The sequence below is a fragment of the Protopterus annectens genome, chromosome 5.part1 (assembly GCF_019279795.1).
Source record: "Protopterus annectens isolate FY-2018-M chromosome 5.part1, PAN1.0, whole genome shotgun sequence".
In the NCBI taxonomy this organism is placed as follows: Eukaryota; Metazoa; Chordata; order Ceratodontiformes; family Protopteridae; genus Protopterus; species Protopterus annectens.
Genome location: NC_056736.1, coordinates 357,568,844 through 357,581,685, shown reverse-complemented (window position 1 = coordinate 357,581,685; position 12,842 = coordinate 357,568,844). Strand labels below are relative to the sequence as shown.

Here is a 12,842-nt window from a genome sequence, read left to right as displayed (position 1 = left end):
AAAGAATTGTTCCTCAGGCAGATGGTGAATGTTGGAGGTGTGCTCGCGCACGCGTGTGTGTGTGTGACTGTGTCCGCCCATGTGTGTGCATGTGTATGTATGTGTGTGTGTGTGTGTGTGTGTGTGTGTGTGTGTGTGTGTGTGTGTGTGTGTGTGTGCGTGCGCGGGCGTGTGCATGCATGTGTGTGTGTGTGTGTGTGTGTGTGTGTGTGTGTGTGTGTGTGTGTGTGTGTGTGTGTGTTACTCTTTCATTTTCAGAATCCAAAGGAAGGGAATGGTATTAAATTTAAAATAGGTGACTTTTGAAATGTGACATGGAAAATGACGGACAGATTTTCAGGTGAAACACTACTTTTATACAGGAGATTACTCTGCTGTAACCCTTACATGGGAGATGCTAACCTCATAATGTCACACTATTTACTAATGTACGCCAAGGTTGAATCACAAGCAATAAAAGGCTGCCTCAATCAGAACCAGCAACTTACATGTAGGCTGTGCTCCATATCAGGTGACTGGCAGTTACTTTTTGAATAGACACTGATAACTGATTTCATCTGTATAGGTACAGCACTATTAAATATGGCATAAAATGCAGATCAGCCTTCCTTGTGCAGGGTTCAAATGCAGCCATAATGAAAATGTTTTTCACCAATACTTCAGATATTGTTTTCTTAACTAACGAATAAATACTGATAAACCTGCAAATACCACTTCATACATTTTACCAGTCTAATGTCAGCAGCACCACACTGTTTAATAACAATAGTTAAATCACAAAGAACTAATCGTGCTGCACAAAGAAGTTTCAGTGGGGATGATGCTTTACTCTGCAACAGGACTAAATACTTTGCTGCTAGATGGCTTCATATGCAGAGTGCAGGCATTAATCTCAGAACTGCATCACAGAATGCTATCCTATTAGTCAATAACTAGAAGGAATGATCTGCTCTGTACAATTACCTATAGTAAACTTAGACAACTTGTTCTTACCTGACATTCACACTTAAGTTTTTGCTCTTTCTGAAAGGCCAGCGTACTGGTTAATACTGTTGATGTGTAACAGAAGCAGTGTTGGATTTTGTGCTCATCTTCCTCTGTGTACCTAAAGTATATAAAAAACAGCTCTATGATGCATAAATGTATAGCTCACCAGTGAACATTATTTTTTTCATTGAAACATCAGATACAAGCACTGCATTTTTTATTTTATTTCAGCTTATAACCAGCTACATGGACTAATAGATAACAAACTGGTTTCAGCCACAAGAACAGGGTAAATGCAATAAAAAATACAAGGGAATATTAAGAATGTTCTTTTGCTCTGCAGGTGTCAGCCATGAAACATTATATGAGCAATTTGAAGAGAAACTTTATTTCAACAGTTGTGCAGTAGCAAAAAGAGAAATTTGTCAGTATTTCTAGATTACAGAATATAAAAGCTATATAAAAGGTACAAGTGCAAACAACAGTCTCCTGATACTAAAGAACAAAGAGCCAATTACAGGCAATATGCAGTGTACTCATTCACTTAACATTATCACTAACAAACCATTTTCTTATCCAACAGAATTTGGGCACTGATTGCAGAAATGCCTTCCAAGGGACATAATAGGAATGTACTTCAGTGAGAGCATCAGAAAAGAAGTTGTTCAGATGGAGAAATAAAATGAAACAATGTTCAGCTATAAGATTTCAAATTATTTGCAGAATTCTGACCTCTGAAGAACTAAGATGACTACAAAAACACAAGGATTGTTGACAGCTTTAGTGACCTTCATTTCTTTACAACTTTGCTTACTTAAAAACCTGATTTTTAAAGACACAATTATTTTTGTCATAAAGTACAGCATAAAGCAAATGTTTAACTCCCTATACATCTATTATTCGCATTCACCAAATGTTTGTCACCCTGATTTTTGTCTTTGAAAAATGTTGCTAAAGATACTTAATAAATTAAAAAGAAATCAAAACATAAAGGTTACAGCTTTTCCAAAATGCAGTGGAATTAATATCTGACCTGTGAAATGATGACAATTAGAATAAAGAAAATGGATGAGGGATACTGATATTGCATATGACTGTGCCACTTAAATACATTGTTAGATACAGACATTTATAAAGAAATATATAAGAGAGATGTGAACAAACAATACTGAAATATTCATGTGTTTCTTTGGGAATTGATTGATGTTATTTTTTTTTTCAGAAATGTGTGAATATGTGGATGTAAATAATCTTTGATGGCTGAAATATGGCACACAGTAGTGGTAGCTGGTGGATCTAAGTAGAACATTGATCTATCTTTGCGTAAAGTAAAATTCAAGAAATGGATAAACTAAACCATATATTAAAGAATCTGGGGACTTCAAAAAAGTATCAACTTAGAAGTCAATACATCAGATTTACTCCTCATAGTAAATACTAGGTCTCTGGATTTAGTAATAACTAATGATATATGTCTGGAGTAGCTTACAGATGTTTTGTTAAACATATGTGATTTTTTTTTTACTTAATATTTTTGTTTGCTTGGGGATTGTAGTAAGGTAGCGATCAGCAACTATGTTTTTATATTTCAGAATAAAATTTTTCATCGGGTAAAAGTTTCAGCTATGGGTGCTTCTATGATTCCGAGATATCAAGATATGACAGACTTGTTCAAACTTTAAGAATAAAATTTTATTTTTAAATTTGAATTGTTTGAAGTAAAGTAGTTTGCATGCTTTATTGATGACATTTTTAGAATGGCAAGAGTCTATATATACTTTGCAATTTATTGTTTATTTCAACAGTACCATCCATATTTTATATCTGTCAATGAAAAAGGCATACCTGGCACTATTTTGTTAGATAGTCAGTCATATAAAACAGATTTTGACTGTAAATTAACTACCAGGATAAGAACGTTGTTAGCAACAGATTTACCTTATGATAGCATGCACACTTTTTACCTTGAAAGGAATATTATGAAAAGGCAATGCATCATGTTAAACATCCTTACATCCTTAAAGGTAGGGATGATCTTTTTTTTTCAGGAATAAATAACATTAGAAAACATTTTTAGGTAACAGGATACAGATTTTATAGCGTCCAAAGTTTCAGAAGAAGTAGCCAACATAAGCCAAGCTGTTATCTTGGCATATAGTTTGGAATTTCCTTTTGAGGCATCAATAGATAAGAATTGTGGGGTGGGGCATGACTAGGATACTGACAGGCTAGCAGCAGTTTTCTCCTGCTCTGCTATTTCACTTACATTTATGACAGGAACTTATATTTCTAAGTTATCCTATTAGATTATTTCAACTAAATAATACTGCTTCCAGTTGTACAGAATGATAATATCAACTATATATATGTGTATAAAAAAAAAAAAAAATATATATATATATATATATATATATATATATATATATATATATATATATATATATATGTGTGTGTTTTTCCCAGTCAAACTACTATCTAGAAAATCTCTGTTGTTAAAACTCAGAATGAGTCACACAAAAGCAAGCTCTCAAGATTTATTACTAAAGAAGGAATTTCAGATTGTACTTACTAATATTCAAAAACTCTCATTGAAAATGAACAAAATAGATAACAAAATAGACAGTTTTAACGAAAAAAAATGCTCAAAACAAATGAAACAAATATAAGAGTCTATAAATCATCAAAAAATACAAATATCCAGAATAGAAGATACCTTAATTGACATGGAAGGGAGATTATCAGAGGATGGAAACAACACTGAATTCTTTCTGAAACAAAATACTCTACTGTTAAACAAAATCGATAATTTAGAAAACAGGTGTCGGAGAAACAACATCCGTATCTTTGGTTTACCTGAAAAAAATTGAAGGACGAAACATGAGAAACCTTTTAACATCCAGGCTCCCTAAAACTTTTGATTTATCTGAAGCTATGTCCTATGGCATTGAAAGAGCACATAGGTCCTTGATAACTCCTTCTTCTAAAAGTAATCCACCACTGAGATCTACTATTGTGAGATTTTTTTTTTATCACAGGATAAAGAATTAATCCTTAAACTGCCTGGTAAAAATCTCTCATCAAGTTAGAAGATAAAATAATAAGATTTGATAATGACTATTCTCCAGCAGTGATGTCCAAGAGGAAATGTATTCTACCTTTAATAAATGAACTTAAGAAAAATCAAATTAAACTAAATTTACTTTTCCCAGCCAGACTTAAAAAACATTTTTACCTGATGACACCAAAATCTTCAAGGAAGCAGACAATGCTATATCATAAAAAAAAACACATAATAGATCAACTAGAAGATATGGATTGGAATGGCGGTTCGTTGAAAATACAAGCTTAAAAAAATGATTGGAAAGTTAATGAAAAGATGAAGACATTAAAAAATGACTACATAAGCTCTAGAATCAATCAGCTTAATATTATTACTAAAATAATATCTTCATATGTGTATTTTTTTCTTTTCTTTTACATATTTACAACCAAAAAGGAAACCTGGATGCATTTCATATTAAAGTTACTATGTTTTTTTCTATATCTTCATTCTTTCTTTTTCACTCACTGTCTTGAAATTTAAAATTAGTAATTACAATGCTTTTCTATAAAATTAACATGCATGTATACTTAGATTGAAAAATAAATAGTTGACAGTTCAATTGGTGTTATTGCAGCATTGGCCTTTTTGCTCTGTTTTAGTGTTGAACATGCATCTGGGTTTCCTATACATAGATTTCTAGGGTGATTCTGGAATGGTTTACAAATGTAACATCTTTTTATTTTGTGATATTGCTTAACTATAGTATTATAGGTTCAACATTAATATGGGGAATTATTTGAAGTTTGGATGTAGTACTGGGTGTTATATATTAGTATGTATCTCTCTGGTGTTGTGTGGCATTGGTGTGGTTTGACTTTGTGCTTCTTGATCATTTTGTCTTCCCTGATAGGGGATGGGGGTTGAGATTGCTTGTGGTGGTCATTATGAATTGTGCTTTGTGTGTTTTTTCTTGTGTTTAGATCTGGTGGTTTTGATAACCATTTGTACTTTTGGTTTGTTAATTTGTTGATCTTTGGTGGTGGATGTGGTGGATGTGTTTATACAAGTGTTGTGAGAGTGTGAAGAAAGCTTTTGTTTTCTTTTTTTTTTTGAAACAAACTAAATTTGGCAGTTAAAAGCTTGAGCATTTACTTCTGCAGTGTTTAAGGCATCTTGACTCTTCTTGTCTTTCAGCTGTCCTGCAATGACCGTGAAACATCTTGCATGACAGATTGGCCTTCATGTTTAACATTAGTGCTCCGTTATCTTTGATTGCAGCCTTGTATTTGATGTAGTGGGTCAAAGGACAGCTGCACCAGATAAAATTAAAATGCATAGTCCCTTGGTGACACATTATTTTATTTAAAAGTTTATGAACCAGTTTGTTTTAAGGAGAAGAAGGAAAAGGAGAGAAAAAATTTCACTTGCTAAATCGTACGAGTTGTCATTAAACTAGATTCAGTCCTATCTGTTGCCTTGGCAGCTTGCTATTCATAGGTGAAAAGCTGATGGTGCTAACAGGAGCTAGAAGCAAAAGTGCTTCATACATGCATTTGTTAATCTTTTTTTCCTAGCAGGTATATCCTCAGTTGTATTATTTTTACAATCGATGTTCCCTACAGGTGAATTCTGTTGCACATATTGGAGAGTGGTTACCATGCTGGAAGATTTTCTTCACTTTATCAAGATCTTTGTAGTTCTGTTGAAAATAAAAATAAAATAGTGAAGATTAAAGAAAAGGAAAAGGAAAAAAAAGGAGGAAAATCAGAAAATCATGGTAGTTTCAGAAGAGAGACTGGATTGGAGGGATGAAGGACAGCAAAAATGTGCTATGTTGATATTATTGTGTTGTAGGAGAAGGTAACTTTTGAATCATTCTAGTACAGATAACTGTCTTCAAAAACACAGAAAAGGGAGATATCCTATTTTGGTTTTTGAATATTAGTTAAAAGCTTTGATAGCATAACAATATGATATAAATTAACATATTAGGTAACTTCATTTTGTGAGAAGCTTGGTGACAACCTCCTACAATGACCCTGACATAAAATGATGAATCACTAACAGGTCATAGACATAGTTAATGAGATGGACTGTAATGTGAAGAAGGCTGTTTATTGATGGCCAAAAAAGTTAGAATAGATGAAAACGTTTTGGGAGAAGTACATAATAAAATATCAGCAGAGAATAGAACGAGCTACTATTAGAATGCTGAATCTAATCTTTCATCAATATACACACCTGGGAAAGATTATTTATTTGCCAATATTAAAGTATTTTTAGGTTATCAATATATGTCAGGACAAGAAAAAGTATTGGACTTTTTTTTCATAGCTAATTACTAAATTATTATTTTGCACACTATTACAAACCTAGTCAATAGTTGGAGGGCCTGTCAGACCCTGTGTTTTGTGTTTGTGGGATAAAGACTTTCTCAAATGTGGCAACTCTTACTTTATTTATATTTATTTCAGTTGTTGTTGAATGAAGGTTTTTTTTTTTTGATGAATGAAATTAAAAGTTGAAAAGAAAAGTTATTGGAAAAAAATTATTAAAACTAATTCATTCATCAAAAATAATACTAAAATCTATATATTGAACAAGCATTTTAATCACATATATTGTTACATTTTATAGTGTTTTTTGGCAAGAAGGTACAGTAAATAACTACAAAATGCATGTTTTATGTTAAGACGAGATCATAAATTCATATTATAAAGGTGTCATTTTCAAGTAAACAGTGAGTGGTTATATGATACATAAAGCTAGAGTTGTATGCTGGCAAAATGGTTAATGAAAAAAAGTATACTCTTTTAACAAATACTTTTCTGATTACATATTTTGAAATTATTTAACTGTAATATTACTTGTTTATTCATAGATACCACACAAATGTTCTTATGTTATTCTTGTTACTGTAGTAAGTTAGTGAAATGCTTTGGTTAACTGATATGAGGGAATTATAATAGCTCAATAAGTATGAATATCAGAGAAGCAGAATGAACTGCAGCAAAGGTCATTAAGGACCTAGAGGTTGTATGCTAATGATGTGATTATATACAATACTAATATGACACATATATATCCTGCATAGGTTTGACATTAGTTATTGATAATAACAAGAAGTAACAAATTAATAAAACATAGCATGACATAAGATAGCCGTATAAAGTTATACTAGTTACAGATGTTATTTGATCTTGGATACTTTATGAAACATGTTTCCAGTCATTCAGGAGGAAATGGATTGTACAAAGCTAAGAATGTAATTGAAGAAAACTACTATTTGCTTGCTATTTAATGTTAAATATCGCATTATTCAATTTTGTTTAATTCTAAATCACAAGCTACATTCTTTGGATATTATATGTTTATTTATCAAGCTTTAGGTTTTATATATATATACATACATATATATATATATATATATATATATATATATATATATATATATTTATTACAGATAATACAAATATAAAAAGTGTTATTATCTCAATGAGAAGAAATTATTTGTCTGTTGAATGTTTTAGAGTGTGCCATTTATATAAACAACAAGTAATTTTACTGAAATACTAGACAGGCATTCAATTTATACATGTTGGTGGGTAAGATAATTTGGATAGATCCACTATTCAAACTTGGAGTATTAGACTCAATGAAGGGATTGAAAGTTAAAAGATTTCTATACTTAATTTTTATTTAACATTCTGTTCCTTATTGGAGTCTATTACTATTTTCAGTATACATATATACAACAATAATAAGTTTTTTAGATTTGTAATTCAAAATGGGCAGTTCAATAATGCTATGAGTGGTTCAGTGACAATGCTGCATTTGAGAATTATAATGTTATAAATTTCTTCTTTTTCTTATTGTATTATATAGCATATTTCAAATACATTTCAATTAATATTAATGGATTAAATAATGGTTGCAAATGAAGTAGTTTAAATAAGTTTTTAAAGTTATTTACTTCTTAATTTTTTTTTTTGCAATAAACACATCTGTTACAAGAAAATATAAATAGACTTAATAAATACTACACTGTATTAAATAGTTCACAATACATAGAAAAAAGGGGTTGATACTCTATGGAGAAACTCTCTACCTATACCCAATATCTTAAATACATATAGTGATGACAAATGTATGTTCTGTTCAGTAAAATAGAAGTTAAAAGAAAACGGTATATTTTTATTAAAGTGTACTGGATGCCTGGTATAGGTGTCAAAACAGTCAAACACCAATTAGACCAGATTATACAACACTTAAAGGGTAGTTTTGTTTTGGCAGGAGATTTTAACTGTATATTAAAAGCTGAAGATTTTAATACCATCAGGAAACAAAAAATGCCAGCTTCAGCAACAACATTGACACATTTTAGAGATTTATTTCAAGTTAAAGATATTAATGAATTCTCAGTTCCAGAATCACATTTTTTTTACTCATTTTTAACCTAGACAGGGTGCACAGGCAAGAATAGACAGAGTATATATATATATATATATATATATATATATATATATATATATATAGTGATTTAATAACTACACTAAACAAAGTAAAAGTAGTATCATGTCCACTTTCAGATCATAACGCTATAATATAACATTTGAACCTTTATTAAATGTTAATAATAGTACTTCAGTTAAAAGGTTACCAGCTTACATAACTAATTTAAAAGATTTTAAAGAGTTCTTTATAAAAGAAATTAAACCTTTATTAAAATGAACTATACAGAGAATAGTTCTGAGATTTATGTATGGGATGCCTTAAAAGCATACTTGAAGGGTAAAATAATAAAGAAAAAACAATGGGATAAAGATCTAATAGATTTACAAGAAAAAATGATAAGCTAAAACTTGGCAACCAAAGAGGAAATGACAACCAGATGAAAGAACTTAATACACTTCAAAGTAAATAACTAGAAATTCTAAATGATAAAACTATGATACAGTTAGAAAAAGATTAAATTAATTAATTACTCTGTAAGTCCCAAATCCTTGCATAAATTATCTTCCAGAACAAAATTGCCTATTAAATCAAATCACATTAAAGAATTATATTCTGTTGATGGTAAAAAAAAAGGTTATTGAAATAGAAGATATTTTAAAAGTATTATCGCTGGTTTTGTGACGGGAGTCTATTCAGCGTTGGAGCTGTTTCTTGTTTCTTTGGATATTTTAAAAGTATTTAAAACTCATTTCAATGGAATTAATCTGTATAATCCAACAATGGATTAACAAGAGGTAATTAAAACTGTCATTAGAAAATATACTAAAAATAAATTGACTGAAGACCAAATAAAACTGATTGACAAACCAATATTAATGTCTGAACTTAAAAATCAAATTAATAAATAAAAACCTAATAAAGCTCCTGGTAATGATGGCATAATATCAGAATTTTATAAACTTATGCCTAAAGAAGATTTAAATATCTTACTTAGAGTTTTTTAATGGTTAAAGATTTAACAAACGTTCCCCCATCATGGAAATACATGCTAATTTCTCTGATTTTGAAGGTTGACAAAATCCCAGTAGAATGTTCATCTTATAGACCAATTTCACTATTAAGTACTGATTACAAAATATTTAGGGCTATGCATGCTACTAGAATCCAACAATTTCTTCCATATTTAATTAATAATGATCAAACTGGATTCCTGAAAAAACAGAAATAGTTATGATAATATTAAGGACGGCCACGGTGGTGCAGCGGTTAGTAGTGTCGCCTCACAGCAAGAGGTTCCCTGGTTTGATCCTCAACTGGGGTGCCTTCTGTGCGGAGTCTGCATGTCCTCCCTGTGGTTGTGCAGGTTTCCTCCGGGTGCTCCGGTTTCCTCCCACATCCCAAAGACATGCTGTAGGTGTATTGGGCACTCTAAATTGGCCCTAGGTGTGAATGCGTGTGTGTGCCTTCTGTGGGAGGTTGGGTGCTGGGCTGGCAACTCAACACCGTAAAACTCCACTGCCAATCATGAGCGGACATGTGATCTGCTGTGGTGACCCCCTAACTGGGAAAAGCCGAAAGAAGAAGAAGAAGACTTATGATAAAATTAAAAGTGTACTAACCATTATTGATTATGCAAATAATAGAAATGATAACTTAGCACTGATTGGTTTAGACATTAACAGCACTTTTGACTCAAGTCAATTGGAAATACCTTTTCTTAATTTTAGAGGAATCTAATTTTTCAAACAGTTTACATGACTAATAAAACTGTCATATTAAAACTCCTATGTTCATATAAAAGTAGCTTCATATATTTCAGAATCAATTTCAATTGCTAAAAAAATTAAGCAAGGTTGCTTATTGTCACCATTGTTTTATACCTTAATTATGGAACCATTTGCAAATTGCATAAGATCAAAATTAGATATTAAAGGTATACAAATAATTTAAATTCTAAAAATACTATTATTTGCTGATAACATTCTCTTGACATTAAATGACAATAAAAGTTCTCTAAATGCAATTTTAGTGTCATAGAATCAGTGGCGGCTGGTGACTTCAAATTAAAGGGGGGCTGCAGGAGACAGCTGAATGGGTGTGGCCAATGGGAAGGGGTGTGACCAACTAGAAAGAGGTGGAGCTATGCTCAAAACCCAAACAACTGGAACTTTAATTAAATACGCTGCCCTGGGTGCCAAACCGTCATTATGAGAGTCCAATCAAGACAAAATGAAGTGTAGAAGAAAAAATATTTCAATGCATTGGCTACATGACAACTTACTTAATATCTAAATGGAAACACAAAGGTTGTGAGGCATGAAAAAATAAATTGCTTTTTAAATACATTACTGGAATGCCAGTCAAAATCAAGTATAAAAAAAACAAGCAGCACTCAACTCAAACCACTTCTCCTTGCACTGCAGTTCTAATTATAATTTATATTCAGCTTTATAAAATTACCAAGTAACATGCTGAAAGAAGCAATCTCTGTGATACCCTCACTTGTAAAAATGTTTCTTATCCAAAAAAGACCTGTTGCCTGACAACAACTATGTACTTGTTTCATGGGGAACACATGATCAAAGTAAAAAATGAACAGCGAACAAGAAACAAGCTCAAGATAAATTACTATTACTGCACAAGTTATGAACCACACATAATAGATTGGCATTCTGTTTAGTTTACGGGTAAAGCCTGCAAAGATAACTGCAAGTCTCCAACAAATGTAATGAGCTTCTGAAAATACTGTAATCCTGTCCTTTATTTCAAATACTGTCATATGCATTTCAGTACCTAAGGCTTATACGTTATCTAGTTACGTAAATATTCACTGCATAGCAACAATGAAAAGGTTTTCAATGTTGGTAATTCTTTAACAGTATGCTTATTAAAGCTTACTTGCATCTTACAATCTCCGACAAGCTTACCTGATGGTCAATAAAGCATTGCTACTTTAATACAGAGCAACAGGGCACTGCAACAGCATGCATTTTCTGAATAATAAGAAGCATAAATCAACAGTATAAAAATATGACAGAAAACCAGAACATTCTGCAAAATCAAGGACAGATGAAAAGCCACGGTCGTACTTGTGGTCTACCTTGGATGGGGGAATACTCTGCACACTTACACTGCATAACTGCTCCTTGCCTTGCTTGGACACATCCAGAGCCAGAGCCACTACAATGGGGAGTGGGGTGCAGCAAGTAGGCCACAGTTTGAAATGTCTCTGGCTGACAGTGATGGCTCTGACACTCATATCTCTCAACCTCAGAATAAGAATAAGAAATCTGGACAAAGCCATACACAGAAGTGGGACACAGGCCCAAAAATAAAGACAATGTTTAAATATTGCTCTTATAAACTTAGAAAGATAATAGACTAGTAGTAGGTCTTGAATTAGTATGAATTTTTGAAGGTATGAGATCTGAAACTCAAATGTCTGCCATTATTTTCTAACTTCAGTCTTTAATGATTTGCTACTAATTTTCCAGAAAACCACAATTTTATGAAAAACAGACCAAAAATGTTATGCAAAAATATAAAATTGCCACACAATACAGCTGGGAACCTGTCAAAGAAGGGACACCTTTTTAAAAGTAGTACTGTTAACTTGAGCAGCTGACAAAATAAGATCATCTACATGCATTTCTGAAATAAAAGTAATCTATAACTCTGATCATTACAGTTATTTATAATTGTAAACCCTCCAGATTTTTTTCCAAAATTGCCATTTTGCAGAAGTATTATTAGGGGGAGAGCAACATTTTGAGCCAAAATTGGGGGCAGTTGAGAGGTTTGGATATTCATAATTCTATAAAGCGATTTATTTGCACGTACCTCTTAACCTCTTAATGCAGGAAATCTGGACAAGGCCAAATATATTGGGGGAACATGCAAACAGTACTAAAATTTGCTCTTGTATAAACTTAAGGCAGTTGATAGAATAACAGATCTTGCTTTAGCATGCATTTTTCTGAAGGTTATGACGTCTGAAACTCAATGTTGGTCATTATTTAGTGACTTAATTTCTAAATGATTTGGCAGATAACCATAAATTTTATGAGGAACAAACCAAAAATAAGAAGCAAAAATCTATTCATTCTGCAAATTTTGGACAGTTGAGAGGTATAGTTCAACCGGGGCTGTCTGAGTTTGCTGCCCTTCCCCCCCTCACAAAATCATGGTTGAATGGAGCGTCCCCCTGCAACCATTCCAATGTCCCATTCCTTGGTTATTTCACCCCATTTTCCATAAACAATGGATTTCATTTGAAAGTTTTATTTTATATTTTACAGCATAAACCCTAATAGATATCTGCTTAACAAAGCAATGCAGTCTCACAATGAAAATAGAC

The 12,842-nt window shown here is 32.0% G+C and overlaps 1 protein-coding gene across 1 annotated transcript in view; it reads right to left on the bottom strand.

Moving 5' to 3' along the window:
- Positions 1–12,842, bottom strand: part of PDE2A (phosphodiesterase 2A) — a 1,720,394-nt gene that overhangs the window by 410,962 nt on the left and 1,296,590 nt on the right. Inside the window, exon 14 of the mRNA XM_044072778.1 lies at positions 994–1,105. Within this exon, the coding sequence (XP_043928713.1) occupies positions 994–1,105 (112 nt within the window). The remainder of the gene's footprint in view (positions 1–993; positions 1,106–12,842) is intronic.